Source organism: Panthera pardus, unplaced genomic scaffold, assembly GCF_024362965.1.
Source record: "Panthera pardus isolate Hobbes unplaced genomic scaffold, ASM2436296v1 HiC_scaffold_24, whole genome shotgun sequence".
Classification (NCBI taxonomy): Eukaryota; Metazoa; Chordata; class Mammalia; order Carnivora; family Felidae; genus Panthera; species Panthera pardus.
In genome coordinates, this window is record NW_026526810.1 from 104,672,948 (window position 1) to 104,692,695 (window position 19,748).

At 33.5% G+C, this 19,748-nt stretch overlaps 1 protein-coding gene across 15 annotated transcripts in view; it reads left to right on the forward strand.

The window, feature by feature from the left end:
- GPHN (gephyrin) overlaps positions 1 to 19,748 on the forward strand; it is a 609,447-nt gene that overhangs the window by 137,502 nt on the left and 452,197 nt on the right. For all 15 annotated transcript variants that reach the window (XM_019451514.2, XM_019451516.2, XM_019451519.2 and 12 more), the window contains exon 2: positions 12,996 to 13,074. In XM_019451514.2, the coding sequence (XP_019307059.1) occupies positions 12,996 to 13,074 (79 nt within the window). The remainder of the gene's footprint in view (positions 1 to 12,995; positions 13,075 to 19,748) is intronic.

Genomic DNA, 19,748 nt, shown 5'->3' on the forward strand with positions numbered 1-19,748 from the left:
TAGGTATTTTATGGTTCTTGGTGCAGTTGTGAGTGGGATCAGTTTCTTTATTTCTTTCTCTTGCTTCATTATTGGTGTATAAAAATGCAACCGATTTCTGTACATTGATTTTGTACCCTGTGACTTTGCTGAGGTCATGTATCAGTTCTAGCAGACTTTTGGTGGAATCTGTAGTTTTCCATGTAGAGTATCATGTCGTCTGTGAAAAGTGAAAGTTTGACTTCATCTTTTCCAATTTTGATGCCTTTGATTTCATTTAATTGTCTGATTGATGATGCTAGGACTTCCAACACTATGTTAAACAACAGTGGTGAGTGTGGACATCCCTGTCGTGTTTCTGGTCTCAGGGGGAAAGCTCTTAGTTTTCCCCATTGGTGATGATATTAGCTGTGGGCTTTTCATAAATGGCTTTTACGATGTTTAAATATGTTATTTCTATCCCCACTGTCTTGAGGGTTTTTATTCAAAAAGGATGCTGAATTTTGTCAAATGCTTTTTCTGCAGCTATTGACAGGATCATATGGTTCTTATCTTTTCTTTTATTAATATAATGAATCATATTGATTGATTTGCGGATATTGAACCAGCCCTGCAGGCCAGGAATGAATCCCACTTGATCATGGTGAATAATTCTTTTTATATGCTGATGATTTTGATTTGCTAGTATCTTGTTGATAATTTTTGCATCCATATTCATCAGGGTTATTGGCCTGTAGTTCTCTTTTTTTGGTGGGTCTCTATCTGGTTTGGGAATCAAAGTAATGCTAGCTTCATAGAGTGAGTCTGTAAGTTTTCCTTTCATTTCTATTTTTTCGAATAGTTTGAGAAAGAGTATTCACTTTGCTTTAAACGTCCAGTAGAATTCTCCAGGGAAGTCCTCTGGTCCAGGACTCTTATTTGTTGGGAGATTTTTGATAACTGATACTATTTCTTCACTAGTTATGGGTCTGTTTAAATTTTCTGTTTCTTCCCATTTGAGTTTTGGTAGTGTGTGGATGTTTAGGAATTTGTCCATTTCTTCCAGGTTGTCCATTTTGTTGGTATATAATTTTTCATAGTATTCCCTGATAATTGCTTGCATTTCTGAGGGATTGGTTGTAATAAATCCATTTTCACTCATGATTTTATGTATTTGAGTCCTCTCTCTCTCTTTTTTTTTTTTTTTTTTTTTTTTTTTTTTGAGAAGCCTGGCTAGAGGTTTATCAATTTTATTTTTTCAAAAAACCAACTCTTGGTTTCATTGATCTGTTTTTTTTGGATTCTATATTGTTTATTTCTGCTCTGATCTTTATTATTTCTCTTCTTCTTCTGGCTTTGGGGTGTCTTTGCTGTTCTACTTCTAGTTCTTTTAGGTATGCTATTAGATTTTGTATTTGGGATTTTTCTTGTTTCTTGAGATAGGCCTGGATTGTAATGTATTTTCCTCTTAGGATTCCCTTTGCTGCATCCCAAAGGGTTTGGATTGTTGTATTTTCATCTTCATTTGTTTCCATATATTTTTAAATTTTTCTCTAATTGCCTGGTTGACTCATTCATTCTTTAGTAGGGTATTTTTTAACCTCCATGCTTTTGGAGTTTTTCCAGACTTTTTCCTGTGGTTGATTTCAAGTTTCATAGCATTGTGATCTGAAAGTGTGTATGGTATGATCTCAATTCTGTTATATTTATTGAGGGATGTTTTGTGGCCCAGTATGTGATCTATCTTGGAGAATGTTCCATGTGCACTCAAGAAGAAAGTATATTTTGCTGCTTTGGAATGTAGAGCTCTAAATATATCTGTCAAGTCCATCTGGTCCAATGTATTGTTCAGGGCCATTGTTTATTTACTGATTGTCTGTCTAGATGATTTGTCCATTGCTGTAAGTGGAGTATTAAAGTCCACATTCTTACCACATTCTTATAAGTAAGATTGCTTATGTTTGTGATTGTTTTATATATTTGGGTGCTACCGAATTTAGTGCATAGAAATTTATAATTGTGTGGCTCTTCCTGATGGATAGACCCTGTAATTATCATATAATGCCTTCCTTCATCTCTTATTCAGACTTTAATTTAAAGTCTAGTTTGTATAAGTTTGGCTACTCCAGCTTTCTTTTGACTTCCAGTAGCATGATAGCCAGTTCTCCATCCCCTCACTTTCAATCTGAAGGTGTCCACAGGTCTAAAATGAGTCTCCTGTAGACAGTAAATAGATGGATCTTGGTTTTTTTGTTTGTTTGTTTGTTTTTTATTCATTGTGATACCCTATGTCTTTTGATTGGAACAGTTAGTCCATTTATATTCAGTGTTATTATTGAAAGATGGGTTTAGAGTCATTGTGTTATCTGTAGGTTTCATGCTTGCAGTGATGGCTCTGGTACTTTGTGGTCCTTGGAACATTTCACTGACAGAGTCCCCTTTGGGATCTCTTGTAGTGCTGGTTTAGTGGTAATGAATTTCTTCAGTTTTTGTTTGTTTGGGAAAACCTTCGTTTCTCCTTCTATTCTGAATGACAGGCTTGCCAGTTAAAGGATTCTTGGCTGCATATTTTTCCTGTTCATCGAATTGAAGATTTCCTGCCTTTCCTTTCTGGCCTGCCAAGTTTCAGTAGATAGGTCTGCTGCTACCCTTTTGTTTCTACGTTTGTTTGTTAAGGCCCATTTTTCCCTAGCTGCTTTCAGAATTCTCTCTTTATCCTTGTATTTTGCCATTTTCACTATGATATGTCATGCAGAATATCGATTCTAGTTATGTTTGAAGGGAGTTCTCTGTGCCTCTTGGATTTCGGTGACTGTTTCTTTCCCTAGATTGGGAAAGTTCTCAGCTATGATTTGTTCAAGTATACCTTCAGCCCCTTTCTCTCGCTCTCTTCTTCTGGAAATCCAATATATATATGGATATTGTTCAGTTTGCTTGAATCACTTAGTTCTCTAATTCTCCCCTCATGATCCTGGATTTTTTAAAATCTTTCTCAGCTTCCCCTTTTTCCATAATTTCATCTTCCAATTCACTTATTTTCTCCTCTGCCTCTTCAGTCCACACTGTGGCTGCCTCCATTTTATTTGCACCTCATTTATAGCATTTTTACATTCATCACGACTATGTTTTAGTCCCTTGATGTCTGTAGCAATAGATTCTCTGCTGTCTTCTATGCATTTTTCAAGCCCAGTGATTAATTTTATGACTGTTATTCTAAGTTCTTGTTCAGTTATGTTGCTTACATCTATTTCGATCAATTCTTTAGCTGTTACTTCTTCCTGATATTTCTTTTGAGGAGAATTCTTCTGTTTCATCATTTTGGCTAGTTTTCTGTCCGTTTTGAATTTTTAAAGCTTGTTATGTGCTCTGCACCTGTGAGCACTGCTATATTTATAAAGGGGGCTCATATACTGTCCATGGCCTGGCCCTTCAGGAGGTGTTTTTTGGAGAGTGTTATTTGCTGTCATTGTGACTTTGGTTATTTTATTTCCCTACTCATAGTTATGTTTTGGACCTTCCACCCGGTGTGCTTTGATTTGTTCCTTGAAGTAGCTCTGGAAAGGAAAACAGACAAACAGGAAACAAAAACATGCAAACACACAAACAAATAAACAAAAACAAAAAAACTAAAAGCTAAAAACAATCCAAAAGCAAAAAAATCAGAAACACCAGCTAGAAGCAAAGAACAGGGTGGATGTGGTGCTGATGGAAGAGCACATACAAAGAGAAATGACAGGGGTGGAGAAAAAGAAAAAATAAACATTGACCAGGCAGAGAGACTAAAAGGCTTAATCGAGAGAGAGAGAGAGAAAGAGAGAGAGAGAGAGAGAGAGAGAGAAAGGAAAATAAGGAAGGGAAAAAGAAATTTAGATAAAGTTACTTAGAGAAACTATACTGCTTGATTATTCCAAAGAGAGAGAGAAAGGAATATAAAGAAGGAGGTGTAGAGCATGTGTCAAGAGAATGGATTAAATGTGTCTGTTCAAACAAACCAATAACCAGAGTAACCAGCCTAGTGGAGGGAGAGTTAAGAAGCAAAATGGAATGGACAATATATCTATATAACAAGAATTGTCCTAGAATTAATCCAGGGAATTCATCAGCGCTGGTCTGGAGGAGGGGTCTGTTTCGGCATTGTCTATCCCGCTCCAGAAGACATGCAGTTACCCAGGACTGAGGGGCGTGGTTTGGTATAGGCTGGTCTCGCCTCCACTGTGGGTCCCATGGACCAATCCCTGAGGCCCCACCTTGGTGGTGGTGGGGAGGAAAATGGCCACCCCCCAGTCACTTCTCCATTACCCGTTGGGCCAGATCACTCCTTTGGAGCCATCCTCACTGTGTCGTGGCGCAGATGAAGCTGTCTCACTCCCCCGACTCCTTAACTCCCGCTCCATGAGTCCGGGTACTTGGGAAGCACCTCCCGATATGTAGTCCCTGCTGGTTTTGTCCTATGCCACAGTACTTCAGGGGAGGGGACCAGTTCCTGCTGTGGACTGCGCCCCTGATCTACCACCAAACCCAGAGGTTGGTCCCCTCCTCCCCAGGTGTGCACAGGACAGCTTGCCCCAGTTCGACAAAGGGATCTGCAGTTAGAAATCCTCTAACCTGTAGTTAGAGATGGGACCCCTCTCCGTCCTGGTCCGAAGTTTTTTTCTGTTGTCCAGATATAGGCCTACACTTCCCCAGCTGCTCTTTCTCTTCCCTTTGTCTCTCTGCAGAAGGGGATTCCTTCCCTCCATGTCTATGTTGCCCATTTTATTTTCCCCAGTTTGCAACCACCCACCTATGGCCCATCAGGTTGTCCCAGTTTCTCCCTGGTAGACTCAGTGTCTTTTCCTCTCAGACTCTGGGTTCAAAGTCCTTTGGCTTCAGCCCTTCTTTGTTTGAGAGATGTGGGAAGTACCGATCTCCCTACTTCTCCACCATGTTGGTCCCTCTCCCAGTGTTTATTTATTTTTGAGAGAGAGATAGAGCACAAGCATGGGGGTGGGGGGGGCAGGGAGAGAGGAAAACACAGAATCTGAAACAGGTTCCAGGCTTTGAGCTGTCAGCACAGACCCTGACCCTGGGGCTCGAACCCACCAACTGTGAAATCATGACCTGAGCCGAAGTCAGATGCTTAACCGACTGAACCACCCAGGTGCCCCAAAATTATTTAAAATTAAAGAAATGATAGTTGTGAAATGATTATAGTATAATATCTTTTGCAAAAAAGCATTGTTTTGGCTTATAATTTTGGGTTGAATACATTAAGAAAATTACCAAAATTCAATCACTATTATTTATTGTAGTTTGTTGTTCATTTACATCATTCAGTTTGTTTGGTAATAGTACTTTGTGCTTAGTTTACCTTTTTTTTTTTTTTTTTTTTTTTTTTTTTAAAGAAGAATTCAGGGAAATTTTAGTGGGTAGGAAATCATAGGACTTAGGCATGGAAGAAAATTTAGAGTAGTGTCTCAGGATAGATAATTGGTTATAGGAAAATCTGTTTTGAAATGAGTCTGCTTAAAATAATATTTTAAATATTATTTAAAATAATATCAGAATACTAATATTCATATAGAATTGAAAGGAATTATGAGTCACCAAAAATATCTTGAAAAAGAAAAAACAAAGTTGGTGAACTCACAGCTCCCAATTTAATAACTCACTACAAACCATAGTAATCAGAACAGTGTGATATTGGCATAAGAGTAGACAAATAGATCAAAAAAATATAATGTACTCCAGAATAGCCCATATGTGTATAGGTAATTGATTTTTCAAAGAGAGCCAATATCATTCAATAGGGAAAGAACTGCCTCTTGAACAAATGGTGCTTGAACAACTAGGTAAACACTTGTTTGTCAAAGAAAGAAGTCAGACTCTTACCCTCACACAATGTACAAACATTAGCCCAAAATGGATAAAAGACCTAAAGAGTTGAAAGTATAAAATACTTAACAAGAAAGCATATGGGAAATTCCTCATGATCGTGGATTTGGTAATGGTTTCTTAAATATGACACCAAATAAAAAATAGACAAATTGAAATTCATCAAAATTGAAAACTTTTGTACATTCAAGGACACTATCAAGAGGACATAATGACAACCCACAGAATGGGATAAAAAACTTGCAAATCATACATGTGATAAGGGTCTAGTATCCAGAGTATATAAATACATCTTACAAGTCAACAACAGAAAGATTAACCACTGAATTTAAAAGTATACAAAGGGCTTGAATAGACATTTTTCCCAAGAAGATATACAAATAGCCATTAGCACATGGAAAGATGCTCAACACCATTTATCATTAGGAAAATGTAATCACAACCACAATGAGATGATACTTTACACACCACTATTATGACTGAGTTAAAATGACCGTAATGGCTGGTGGTGAAATGGGACCCTCTTACATTGCTGGTGGAATGTAAAATAGTGCAAGTGCTTTGGAAAACAATTTTATAGTTCTTCAAACAAACTAAACATGAAATTATCATCTGATCAGCAATTCAGTTTCTTGATATATACCCCCCAAAATTGAAAACAAGTGCAAAATAAGTACTTGTATATACATGCTCATTCAGCACTATTCACAATAGCCAAAAAGTGGAATCAGCCCAAATGGCCAAAAGGGTGATTGGATAGACAAAAGTGGTACTTACATATCATGGAAGTAGGTGGAATATTATCCAGCCAATGGAATATTATCTAACCATTCAGAGGAATGAAGTAATGCAACATGCTACAGCATAGGTGAAGCTTGAAAATATTATGCTACATGAAATAATCTAGACACAAAAAAAATCGCATATGCTTCCATTTGTATGAAATATCCAGAATAATTAAATCCACAGAGATAGAAAGTAGATTGGTGGTTGCCAGGGATTAGGGGAAGGGAGGAATAGGGACTTGCTGCTTAATGGGTAGCAGGTTTTCTCTTAGGATGATGAAAATGATTTTGGAAATAGAGGTAGTGGTTGCAAAACATTGTGAATGTACTAAATGTCACTGAATGTTACACTTTAAAATGGTTAATTTTGAAAAATAAATAGTTAATTTTGTATTATATGAATTTCACCTTAATAACTAAAACAAAATAGATTCATCTTGAAAAATATGGGGCATCTGGGTGGCTCAATTGGTTAAGTGTTGGAGTTCAGCTTCAGGTCAGGTCATGATCTCACGGTTCGTGGGTTTGAGACCCATGTAAGGCTCTGTGCTGACAGCTCGGAGCCTGGAGCCTGCTTCAAATTCTGTGTCTCCCTCTCGCTCTGCCCCTCTCCCACTCACGCTCTGTCTGTCTCTCTCTCTCTCTCTCAAAAATAAATAAATGTTAAAAAAAAAGAAAAATGTGACTAAGATTTATGCAATCAGTCTCATTTTTCTTATGTCAGCTGTTAATTACATATGTTTCGAATAAACAACATGCTGAATTTTTGGTGGTATTTTAAAATCATAACATATTGACGTTTTCCACTAAACATTAACTTTCACACTATGATCATAGAAGGGGACAATTTTTAGAAAGGTATGTGGTGTTTCCAAGAACCACATCTTAAGTTTTTGATACTCAAGTATTTATTTTTTGAAGCACTTATATCAATATCTTTATCTTATTCTGTGATTGTAAACTATTGTTGAATTTGTTCAGTCTAACTTTGAATAAATTAATTAGAATCTCTAGATAGTATAAACTTACATTTTATTTTAATTTTCAGTTGTTTTCACAGAGCCATTTCTTTGGGATTTTATTTCACTTGGGTATTTTGAAACTATGGAATGAATGAGTTTTAAATTGGATCTGTTTTTACTGTCAACTTAGCAATTTTCAAGTGGTACCTTATTTTCACATTCTTAAACATGGACAATACAATAGGTTAAATAAATACTGAATTCTTACCAAGCTGTATTTTAAACAAGAATTTTTGGTGATAGAAATACTTTTGTTTTAGGAAAATTCTTCCTGACGAGAACAAGATAGAATATAAATGTCATCCTGAAAGAAAGAAATGACTAGATCTTTCACACTATAGCTTCTAGTAATCAGATGGAATAATCCATAATAGTAGGACTCAGAAAATACATTATAAAGATTTTATCAAAGATCATATTGATTATACATAATACTTGTAAGTAGGAAAATGAACATGAAGTGTTCAGCACATAATGTCAACTATTACTTTGATTGTAAATCATAAAAAAATGACTATATACAAAAATAACGCATTTATAATTAGCCGAGAACCTCGTTAGGATCCATTTCATAAATATTTCTAAGTATATACTGAGTTTCAATGCTGACTCTTGCTGACCGTAGGCAAACTGTGATTCTCACCTATAAAATACTGATGAGTAGAACTAATACTCTTCTGAGGTGTGTGTATGTATGTGTTTCAGCCTCTATAAAAATTTCTTCAGCATTTTTTTAAAATATAAATACAGCTCTTTAGCTTAAAGTGGAAATGGATGTCCTTGATCTGAGATACCTCCATAAAACCCATGAGATATGACGCGTGGTTAACTAACCACTTAACTAGATGATCCGTAATGTTTTATTCTACTTTAAAAGCCGTAATTCTTTAATGCTTTGGGTTGAAATTTAGTGTCTTATAATGAATTTTAGTTGTATAACTTTTATGTGTTTTGAAGTTATGGAAATGTAGGAGAATCCAGAATATGTGAGTGATTGGCAAGAACTATGGTCTCTATATGGTATAGTGGTTAAGAGTAGAAGGTCTAGAGTTACAGCATCTAGATTTTCCCAGTACTTCTATTTATTAGCTATATGATTGATAGGATGTTTAATCTCCCCATGCTTCACTATCTTCATCTGTAAAATAGTAACACAGATAGGCTTATCACTGGATGATAAAGAAGATTAAGTGAAATAATAAATATGAAATTCTTAACATATAACAAGTACCAATTATTTTCTTGATTATAGATCCAAAAGTTTAACATTTTCAGGGAAAAGTGCATATGATTGGACAAGAACTCTGCTAGAGTCCATTTTACAAATATTTCTTTCTTTAAAAAAAAATGTTTATTTTGAGAGAGAGAGAGAGAGAGAGAGAGTGAGCAGAGGAGGGCAGAGAGAGAGAGGAACACAGAGAATCCCAAGCAGAATCTGCACTGACAGCACAGAGCCCAATGCGGAGCTAGAACTGCAAGATCATGACCTGAGCCAAAATCAAGAGTTGATTTCCCAGGCGCTCCAATTTTACGAGTATTTCTAATTTTTCTTTGTGTCCTTCCAAGTTAATTATTGTATCAATTTAAAACAGATTGAAGTTCAAGTTTATAATTTTCATGTTAGTACCATAAAGTTTGACCACGTTTCTGTTATAATTTCTTCCATTTTATCTGATATTTGTGATGACATGTTGAAAACATTTTATTAGTCTGTGGAATGAAGAGTGTAGTAGTTCCTATAATCATATACTGTGGGAAAAGAAAGAGTAAATTATGGTGATCCAAAATGATTGATTTTAATGTGTTTACATACAAAAAAATCATGTTCATTTTCTTCTTAAAAAGTACTATATTCTTATTTACAATTAAAAAAACAAAATTTGTTGTGTTGGTAAAAAATAAAACTTTAAATATGATATACGTTGTTCGGCACCTAAAGTTTTAGAATTTTTGTTAACAGACTATTTTAGGTTTCTTCCTCTGTTTTTAACTTAAAATTTGGATGGGACATGAATTTTAGAAAAGTCCCTTTAGCAAAAACTCATTTCACAGGTAGCTGACTAGCAAGCCTTTAAAGGAGCAAAGGTTTATTCCATTTTAATTAAGCCTCCAAAACTTTCAGGCTCTTGAAGTTTATAAATAAGCTCTCATATTTGCCAAATTAGGCAAGAAACTTTATGAGAACAAATTTTATGATATATTATGGCTTCAATTTTAGTTCAGCTCAGCAGGAAACCACTTTCTTTACACTGTGTCAACATTTTATTTTTTTCCTTTGGCTCTATTCAGGCAATGGTGTAATAAAGAGCATTTGTATTAAAATTACAAAAAGGAAATTTGTAAATCAACAGGTTGAGATCAGTGTCTGTTAAATATGGAATGAAAATTATATATTAATGAAAATCATTTCACTCGTGGCAGAAAAAAAAGTGGGGAATATCTTTTTGGATTTAATAAAAAAATCCAAACTTTTTTCAACTTGAAATATTTTTAAAGCATCAATGTTTATAGGTATTATCATTAAATTCAGAGAGAGATACATATGTATAATTTTCAGGGACTTATAAAAAAGGGAATATAAAATCCAAATAAAATATTAGGTACTGAATCTTTGAAAGGAATCAAGCGAATGTCATATTATCTTTGATCCTTCTGTAGGTTAGAAATGACTAAGTTATATATAATAAAATTGTTAAATTGAAATAGAAAATAATACTTAATATTTATGCTACAAATACAAAAATATAAGTAAAGTTTTATTTTGCCTTTAATTTGGGGATGGATATTTTATCAAGGTATATACTTTTAGATTTCCAGTTTTCCCTCAGGATATTAATATCTTTCCATTGTCTTCTGGATTCCATAGTTTATGTTGAATAATCAGCTATAAGGTTTATTGTTTTTTCCTTTGAAAGTGATGGGTCCTTTCTCTCCTCTTGGCTGTTTTTAAGATTTTCTTACCATCTTTTATTTTCAGTAGTTTGACTGCTGGGTGTTGTGTTATTTTACTTTTTCCAACGTGGGGCTTGATGTTCCTCCTGAGTCAGTGAATTAGTGTGTTGTATCAGTTTTGGAATATTCTCAGCTGTTTTCTGAAAATATTGCTTTGCCCTATTCTCTCAACCAAAGCTGGAGTCATATACTCAACTACAATTACATTGGGCTGTTTGATTTCCACATGTTTCTTTTCCTCTGATCTTTTCACCTTCCCCCTCCCCCCATTGCTTCTGTTTGGATATTTTCTACTGATCTCTTCATGTTCACAAATCCCGTGTTTTCTGTGTTGAGTCAGCTCAACCACTGATTTCTTAATTTCAGATATTGTGTTTTTCAATTCTAAAATTACTATTTAATTCTTTTTCATAGATTTTAATTCTTTGCTGAAATTTTACTTCTTTCATCAAGTGTGAATATTTTTCCGTATCTTCAACTTCTGTTAAATAGGTTTTTTTGAAAGTTTAAGTTTTTGTAAAGTCCTTATCTTCTGATTCTGTATCATCTGTGTGTCACTGTAGACACACACACACAGACATATAATTTTTTCTTTTGTTATTGGTCACATTTTGTAATTTCTGTAATATACCAAATACTATTTATTATAAGATCATAGAAATTAATGTAAATATTATTTAGTGTTAAGTGCCAATCACTTTAACTCAACTTCAAATTGAGATGGATAGAGTGAAAACTTTAGATATATACTTAGTCTACCTCGGGTTTTAAATGTCTTTAAGGGCAAAACCTGTTGTGTGCCATATTTCCGATGTGACTTTGTACTTAAGTACTGTGAAATTATGAGAAATTTTACTTTATCTTTTGAGTTCTGTCCCCTTTTCACCCCCTCCCCACATCCCATCTTCTACCTTGCTTGTGGTTGAGAGTAAATTATTCTTAGGGGAGATCTGAAGTGGTAGGCTCCACCTACTGTAATATGACTTTGACTCCTAATCACCACAGTACTATAGAAAACATTATTTGCCCTCTGACCCATTTTTTCCTCCTCATTCCAAGTCATCTTGTGCAGTCCTGGCTCTCAGCAAATCTCCAGCAGAAAACTGTCTATGTTTTAGAGTTCCAATGGATTTCAGTCTGTCATGCCAGCCTGTGAACCATCAACAACTATGCTGGTTTCTCTTTTCCCTAGTAGTGTTCCTCTTTCTGACTCTTAGGTTATAAGCGGCAAATCTTCCTAGAAATGAAAATAATTAGGAAGCTTGACTCACCTAAGAAGTGATACCACTTTTCTCCTCATTTATCCTTATTAGTTCACATTGTTGTCTAATATCTTTAAAAATATAACTTGGAGGAACAACTTACCTTTTTTCCCCCTAGTTATTGTGGAATCAGTGATTTGCCACTATATGCTGGTAATTTAGTCTTATAAAAGTAAGAACAAAATTTAGACCTATGTGTTTAGTCTTTTCTGTGTTGTATTTTTTTATTATTTTAATTTTTAAATTTTTTTTAAACCCCAGTTAGTTAAAATACAGTGTAATAATGATTTCTGGAGTAGAATTTAGTGATTCATCACTTATATAGAACACCCAGTGCTCATCTCAACAAGTGCCCTCTTTATTGCCCATCATCCATTTAGCCCATCCCCCCACCTAACACCCCACCAGCAACCCTCAGTTTGTTCTCTGTATTTAAGAGTTTATGATTTGCCTCTCCGTTTTTATCTTACTTTTCCTTCCCTTCTGTGTTCATCTGTTTTGTTTCTTAAATTCCACATATGAGTGAAATCATATGATATTTATCTTTCTCTGACTTATTCCACTCAATATATACTCCAGTTCCATCCATGTTGTTGCAAATGGCAAGATTTCATTTTCTTTGATTGCTGAGTAATATTTCATTTGTGTGTGTGTGTTTGTGTGTGTGTGTGTATACACCCACATATATATAAAACATCTTTATCCATTTGTTAGTTGATGGACATTTGGGTTCTTTCCATAATTTGGCTATTGTTGATAGTGCTTCTATAAACGTTGAGGTGCATGTGCCCCTTGAATCAGCACTTTTGTATTCTTTGGATAAATGCCTAGTAGGGTAATTGCTGGGTCATAAGGTAATTCTATGTTTAATTTTTTGAGGAATCTCCATACTGTTTTCCAGACTGGCCCTAGCTGTATGTGTTATATTTATATAAAGTTTGTATGCTTAGATTATTGGTTTGTTATTGAATATTAATATTTGTTGCAAAATCTACTAGGTCCAGAAATTGATCAACATTACTGTTTGGAAAAAAGCCATCCAGAGAGCCAGTTTTAATTTAAAATTCCATTTTGTCAGTAGTAATTGAAATAAAATGTAAACAAAAATTAATTTTCTTTTTCTCTCTCCCTTTCTTGTTTAGTGAGTGATAGTTGCTTCAGGAATCTTGCAGAAGATCGCAGTGGGATAAATCTCAAAGATCTCGTACAAGATCCTTCTTTGTGAGTATTTGGTTTTCATTACTAAGCATAATTGAAAACTTCATGGTTGGTGTGACTTTTTTCAAAAGAACTGCAACTAAGAACTGATTTGAGGTTGAGTAGTTTTTCTTTTCTTTTTTTTTTTAAAGTTTATTTATTTATTTTGAGAGTAAGAGAGGGGCAGAGAGAGGGAGAGAGAGAATCCCAAGCAGTCTCTGCACTGACAGATCATTGCAGGGCTCAGTCTCACAAGTTGTGAGATTATGACCTGAGCTGAAATCAAGAGTCAGATGCTTAACCAACTGAGCTACCCAGGCACACCAACTTTTTCTTTTCTAACAATTTGAGTTACATATAGTGGAGTACATCCAATAGTTTCAGTAGAAGTGAAGATATAGAATAGTTTCTTTTTAGAAATAGGTAGTAGAAGAAGACATAGCATTATGATTAACAGTGGACTTTCAAGGAGTCTTACTAACGGTTGATCATATCTTGCCAGTGTGGCAGTAGCTACTGAGCAGGGAAATGATGCGTAATTTATTTGCTGGAGAAGGTGCAATTGAATTTGGTCACATTAATTTTAAGTTCATAATCATTTATAATACTTGTAAGAACAATTAAAAATATAAAATAATTATTTATAAATAATATATTTGAATATTTAGAATATATTTATAATATTTTATATTAGAAATCTTTATAAGGAAATAATTTTTGAAGAGTTTTATAGGTTTCAATTTTTAATGTTCTTACTAGTGTCTATTTTTTATGAATTTTTGTAATTTTATATTTACTATAAAATATGCATATTATCTTCTGTATGAACATACCTAGATGATCTTACCTCTGGATAAGATCACCTTTTATTTAAAAAAAATAAAGACTAGTTAAGCCTTTGGCAATAGAGAAAAGAAAATGGAATGCTGGCAGGTGCTTTTTTTAATGATGTGTAATGCATTCAGTAAAATATATTGTAACAGGAAATCAGTCATTCACATCACATATAATCTATATTCCCACAAGTTTTACTAGTAATTCATTGAGTATTTTGTGATGAATGAAACACAAGCATGTGTTGAATCTGAAGGATATTGATTCTTTAATGATTTTCCAGTTATTTAAAAAAATACAGTCATAAGACACAGAATCTTGAAAATGACTGAATCTTGAAGTTTATAATGTAATGAATTTACAAATGAGTTTCCAGACTCAAGTCTCTCAGTTGTTTCCTATTATTCTGTTTCTCTTTTCCTTACTCAAAAGGAATCCGTATTCTTTCTCCATGATTTTTATTCCAGTGAAGACTGACATTTGTCCTTTCAGTCTATAAATATTTAATCAAGAATATAACTATTTTATGTGGCTGTAAATATTCTGAGTAAATTAATGTTGATAACGTTTATTTGCATGAAGAGTTCTGTTTTCCATATGGATATGGGAGGAAACTTTATAATTTTTCTGAAAGATTTCATCCATTTGAATGAATAACTTAAATTGTTCCATTATTGTACTATTTGTAAGGCATATTTTTGGTCACAGTAGTAGTATTTGTGTAATGTAGTCTTTGTGGAAAAGATGTGTTCCTGTAGACTTCAATAATATAAAAGCCATGGAGAATTATACTTGAATAATTGATTATAACAATGAGTTATAGTGTTCTGAGAGAATTTGATACTTCTTCCCAGAGTACAGAATGATATTCATCATGCACTAAATTTTACGTTCAATCTTAGTATTCTTAGAAGAATTTATCTCAGATTACTGCTGTATGGGCTGAACAAAATTATTCTAAGTCTCTGGTTTTAAATAGCATATATCTTAATTTAGCATCATTCTTTTAACTTGGCATTAGTCTTGAATGTAAGAATTTAGTGAGAATTTGTTCTTGCCTTTGCCACTTGGATTTGGAAAGAACTTTTTTTATGAAGAATTGTCAAAATGTACTATTAATGAGTCAATTCATATTTTAGAGACATATATGTTCCTTAGCAAAGCTCTTTAAGGAAGGAAGTGTCCTGTGTAGAAAAATGATGTATTTTTTTCAGTTGTTACTATGGGAAATATTTTATTCTGAGTTACCATTCTATAGCAGTATTCACTTAATAGATACCTCATGGGTAAGGATTTTTCTTTTTGTTAAAGCCATTTACTTCTCTTCTGTCCTAAACTCCTGACAGAAGTCTTTACTATTTGTTCATTGATTCATGTACACTACATAGTTCTATAGAAGTTGAATTGTTTATGTTGCATCATTGAGTTGAAAATATGTTGAAAATGTTTTTACAAAACCTCCTCCTTATTAAAATAGTTTGATGAGACCTCCACACTAGTATAAGGTTTGTTAAAATTGCATACATATGTGATTTTAATAAATGCTCCAAATAAAAAATATTACAGTATGATATGTGTATTTAATGAGTGCTTTATGTATTTACCTATTTGGTAGACTTATGACTTACCTACTTGAGCTGCTGATGCTGAAAGTAGGTGATGTGCAAAGAATAATTAAGTCTTCCAATCACTAAGGCTGTTATAAGGAAAACAGAAGAAAGAAAGAAGGAAAAATTAAGCTGAAGAGAACCCATGGTATCTGGTTAATATTGACACATGGAGCAGTATGTAGTTTGTCGTAATTGGATAAATGAGCAAGTATGGAATTTCTGTGGACAAAGCACAAATATCAAATCAAATCAAGTGTGTGTGTGTGTGTGTGTGTGTGTGTGTGTGTGTGTGTCTATGTCTATAAATGGATGAGTGAAGTTTTAAGGGTTTACTGCTTCAGAGGAGAATGAAAAGGCAGAAAAGGAAGTGACAAAGTATGAAGTACTTTCAAAGTATGAAAGTATGCTAAATCATACTTTCAAATCTGTGTCAGGGCAGTGGAATAATGTGATAGGTCCTCTGTAATTTATCTAGGCTGTGTATAATACACTCCCCAAGATTTTGCTTCCATTGTATAGTAAAACTAATTATTGGACTTGAATGAACTGAGTGAGCTATGATACAAGAACATGATGGTGGGATGCTCTGGGAGAAAAAGTTGAGAAGGTTGTGAATCCCTAAGAAAAACTTTCTGGACTTATTACTAACTTCTGATCTGCTTTAATAATGAGAACAGAATGTAACTTTTGGCAAAATTGAAGTAAAGGGGATGGATACTTGAGAAATTCTCTTTTTGATAGTTATTCTGAGAATATTTGTTTCTATCACAGTCTTGCAGGGGTTAAATATAAGACCAAGTAGAAGAACTTGACATTCTTTTCTAATGAATGTGTTTAAGTATTTGTTTGAAGTAGTAACTTTCCTGCATGTCAAATTTTGAAATAAACAATTTAACTGTTTTAATAGCTCATCTTATATTTAGGATTATAGGTGTTTTAAGATGGATTTCTTAACTCTGTGTGTATAATGTATTGAGTTGTGTTATAAGACCTCTTGTTTTAGTTGGGGTCTCTCAATGGCACATTGAAAAGCATTGTCAAATTTAAGTTGACGTTTCAACATATTAGAAACATATCCAATGTGATATACTTTTAATATATATAAGAAGTTATTCTTAGCATGATATAATTAATTTTTGTTTCAAGTGGAGGGATGCATGCTATTTACATTATAAAAAATCATTTATGCTACTTGTAATCTATGCTAGAGATATGACATTACATGCAAATGAAACACTGCATATAATGTTCTTTAAGTTATGTTTAGTTGTATTCTTTATAGAGGTAACTCAAAAATACTTTTAAATCTCTATTGACTATGTGCTGAAGATGAAAGATAAAACATATTACCATATTTATACCTTAGATTTCCTATTACTTAATTATAATCTATTTAACACAAATAATTATTTGAACTCAGATTCATTTATAGAAATTATTAAAGCTGTTTAAGAATCAAAAGAGGAAAAATAACTTAAGAATGAAAAGGGCTAACAGAATTGGACATCTGTTTGTAAATTCATTGTGTTGATGGTGATTATGTTTGTGGGTATGGTGGGTATGTGTTGTTTTATTTAATTTGAAGAAGCTTTTAAAAATTTAGGACCATCCTATGTGTGTTATGTAAGGTAATTATAGGAACAGTTGTTTAATTCATAGCAGAATTGGCCATCTCGTGACACTATAAATATGATTCATAATGTAGGATAGTAATAATTTTCCTTACAAATAGGGAAAGTTTATATTCTTTGAGAATTTTGCACAACATGACAAATATGTCAGTCTTTGGGGTTTTTTTTTTTTTTCTTTGTGGTACTCAGAGTATATTTTCAATTGTTTCAGTAATACCAAGATTTTGAAAAAAAGATATTACCAATTTATAATCTCTTATGATTAATAAAAAAGGATGATTCAATAGAATAGACCTTAATTCTGAATTCTGGGTAAATTATATTATGAATGAATAAATACCTTTTCTTATCAATGTTCTAGGTTATTTCTTTTAATTGTCACGAAATAAGCATAATATTTACCATCCCAACCAATTTTAAATGTAAAGTTCAGTAATGTTAAATATATACACACTGTTATACAACCAATCCTAGAAGTTTTTCATCCTTCAGAACTGCAACTCTATACTACCATTAAACAATAACTCCCCATCCCCCCAACCCCCAGCCTCTGGCAACTCATGTTGTACTTTCTGTTCCTATGATTTTGACTATTGTAGAAATCTCATATAAGTGGAATCATGCAATATTTGTCTTTTTGTGACTGGCTTATTTCACTTGACATAATAATCCCAAGGGAATTCTACCATGTTGTAGCATGTGTCAGAGTTTCCTTCCTTTTTAAGGAAGAATAATATTCCATTGGATATATGTACACCACATTTTGTTCATGTTCATCCATCAGTGAACACAGGGTTGCTTCTATTTTTTGTTTATTGTGGATAATACTGCTATGAACATAGATGTGCAAATTATCTCTTTAAGATTCTGCTTTCAATTCTTTGGTTGTATACCCAGGAGCAGAGTTGCTGTATCATATGGTAATTCTGTGTTTAATTTTTGAAGAACTGCCATACTGTTTTTTTCCATAGCGACTGCACCATTTTATATTCTCACCAACAGTGTACAAGGGTTCCAATTTCTCTACTTCCTCACCAACACCCATTATTTTCTGTTTGTTCTGTTTTGTTGTTGTTGTTGATAGTACCATCCTAATGGGTGTGAGGTGATATGTTCTTGGTATTTTTTTAATTTTTTTTTTAACATTTATTTATTTTTGAGAGACAGAGAGAGAGCATGAGTGGGAGAGGGGCAGAGAGAGAGAAGGAGACACAGAATCTGAAGCAGGCTGCAGGCTCTGAGCAAGCTGTCAGCACAGAGCCTGATGCGAGGCTCGAACCTACAAACTGTGAGATCATGACCTGCGCTGAAGTCGGATGCTCAACCGACTGAGCCACCCAGGTGCCCCTGTTCTTGGTATTTTTAATTGAACTTCATTCCTTTACATTTTGTCTTTTTAATGATTTCAGTGTAACTCATCTAGACATTAAAGAAAAATGTTTGTTGTGATACTCTGGTATATTGTGCAGTAAACTGTATAAAACTGTTTTACTTCCTTTCATTATCATAATGAAGATTATAAAGTGTAAATATGTAATTTCTTAACAATAGCATTTTAATGAATTCATTTCCTTTATTTTGTATTGTATCACTTGCCTTGTATTACTGCAATTCCTGTTACACCTCATCTGTAAGGATTACTTTTATGTAAAAAAAAAATTTTTTTTTTAGTTAAATGATACCAGATTGGAAATGCAGTATACTAATTAAAAAATAATAACAATGTGCTAGTAAAAATGTATTTTGATATTATAGATTATTAGTGGTTAATGATGGCATTTCATAGATAAAATTGAATAAAATAGTTGTATCTGATTATAAATTCCTTAGACATGTAAATTTTATTTATTTTAATGTACTTCTTTACAAATCTTACCACCAGGTGAAAACGTCTTTTCATGGTTCTGAAACATAACTTTATCCCCCTGAGTATGTTTGACTTCACACTACAATCTGACTGAGTGATATTTTGGTCCTTTGGATCATGGCATTAAATGTGAAGGAAAAGCAGGATTGCCGTCTGGAAAGCAATCATATCTAAATATAGCCTGTACTTATCTGCTGGTGTTAAGACAGGTTGCTATGGTGAACTGAATTTCTTAAAAATGCCAGTCAGCAGAGGATAAACAGTAGTTTTTGAAGTGGTTATTTTCCATAGAGCTGTACATTCTCATACCGCATGTTCAGATAAATGAATTTAGTTAATGTTTTTTATGGTCTATTTGCTAAATTTAAGTTTTAGAGTGTCTTTGAGACCTTTAATTTTATTAAACAAAATACAAGAATCTTTATAATGTTATCCTTTGTTTCTCTGATGATAAATTGATTTGACACGAAGATGGATTTTTTAATGGCAGCTGTTTAAACATTATTGATCATTCATTTTGTTCTGCTTCCAACAGTTCTGCTAAATCTAAGACAGCTACCAAAGTTGTCTTTGTAATATTACCTCTAAATGTAAGTTTTTATCATTTTTAATCAGGTTCTTTTTTGGGTTATCTATTTATTGGTTTATACTGTATATATTGGAACAATACAGGTTAATTTAGGTTGGTACTATAGTATTATAGTACTATGTTCTATGTCAGAACTGCACATCCAAAGACTTTGGATTTTACTTTCC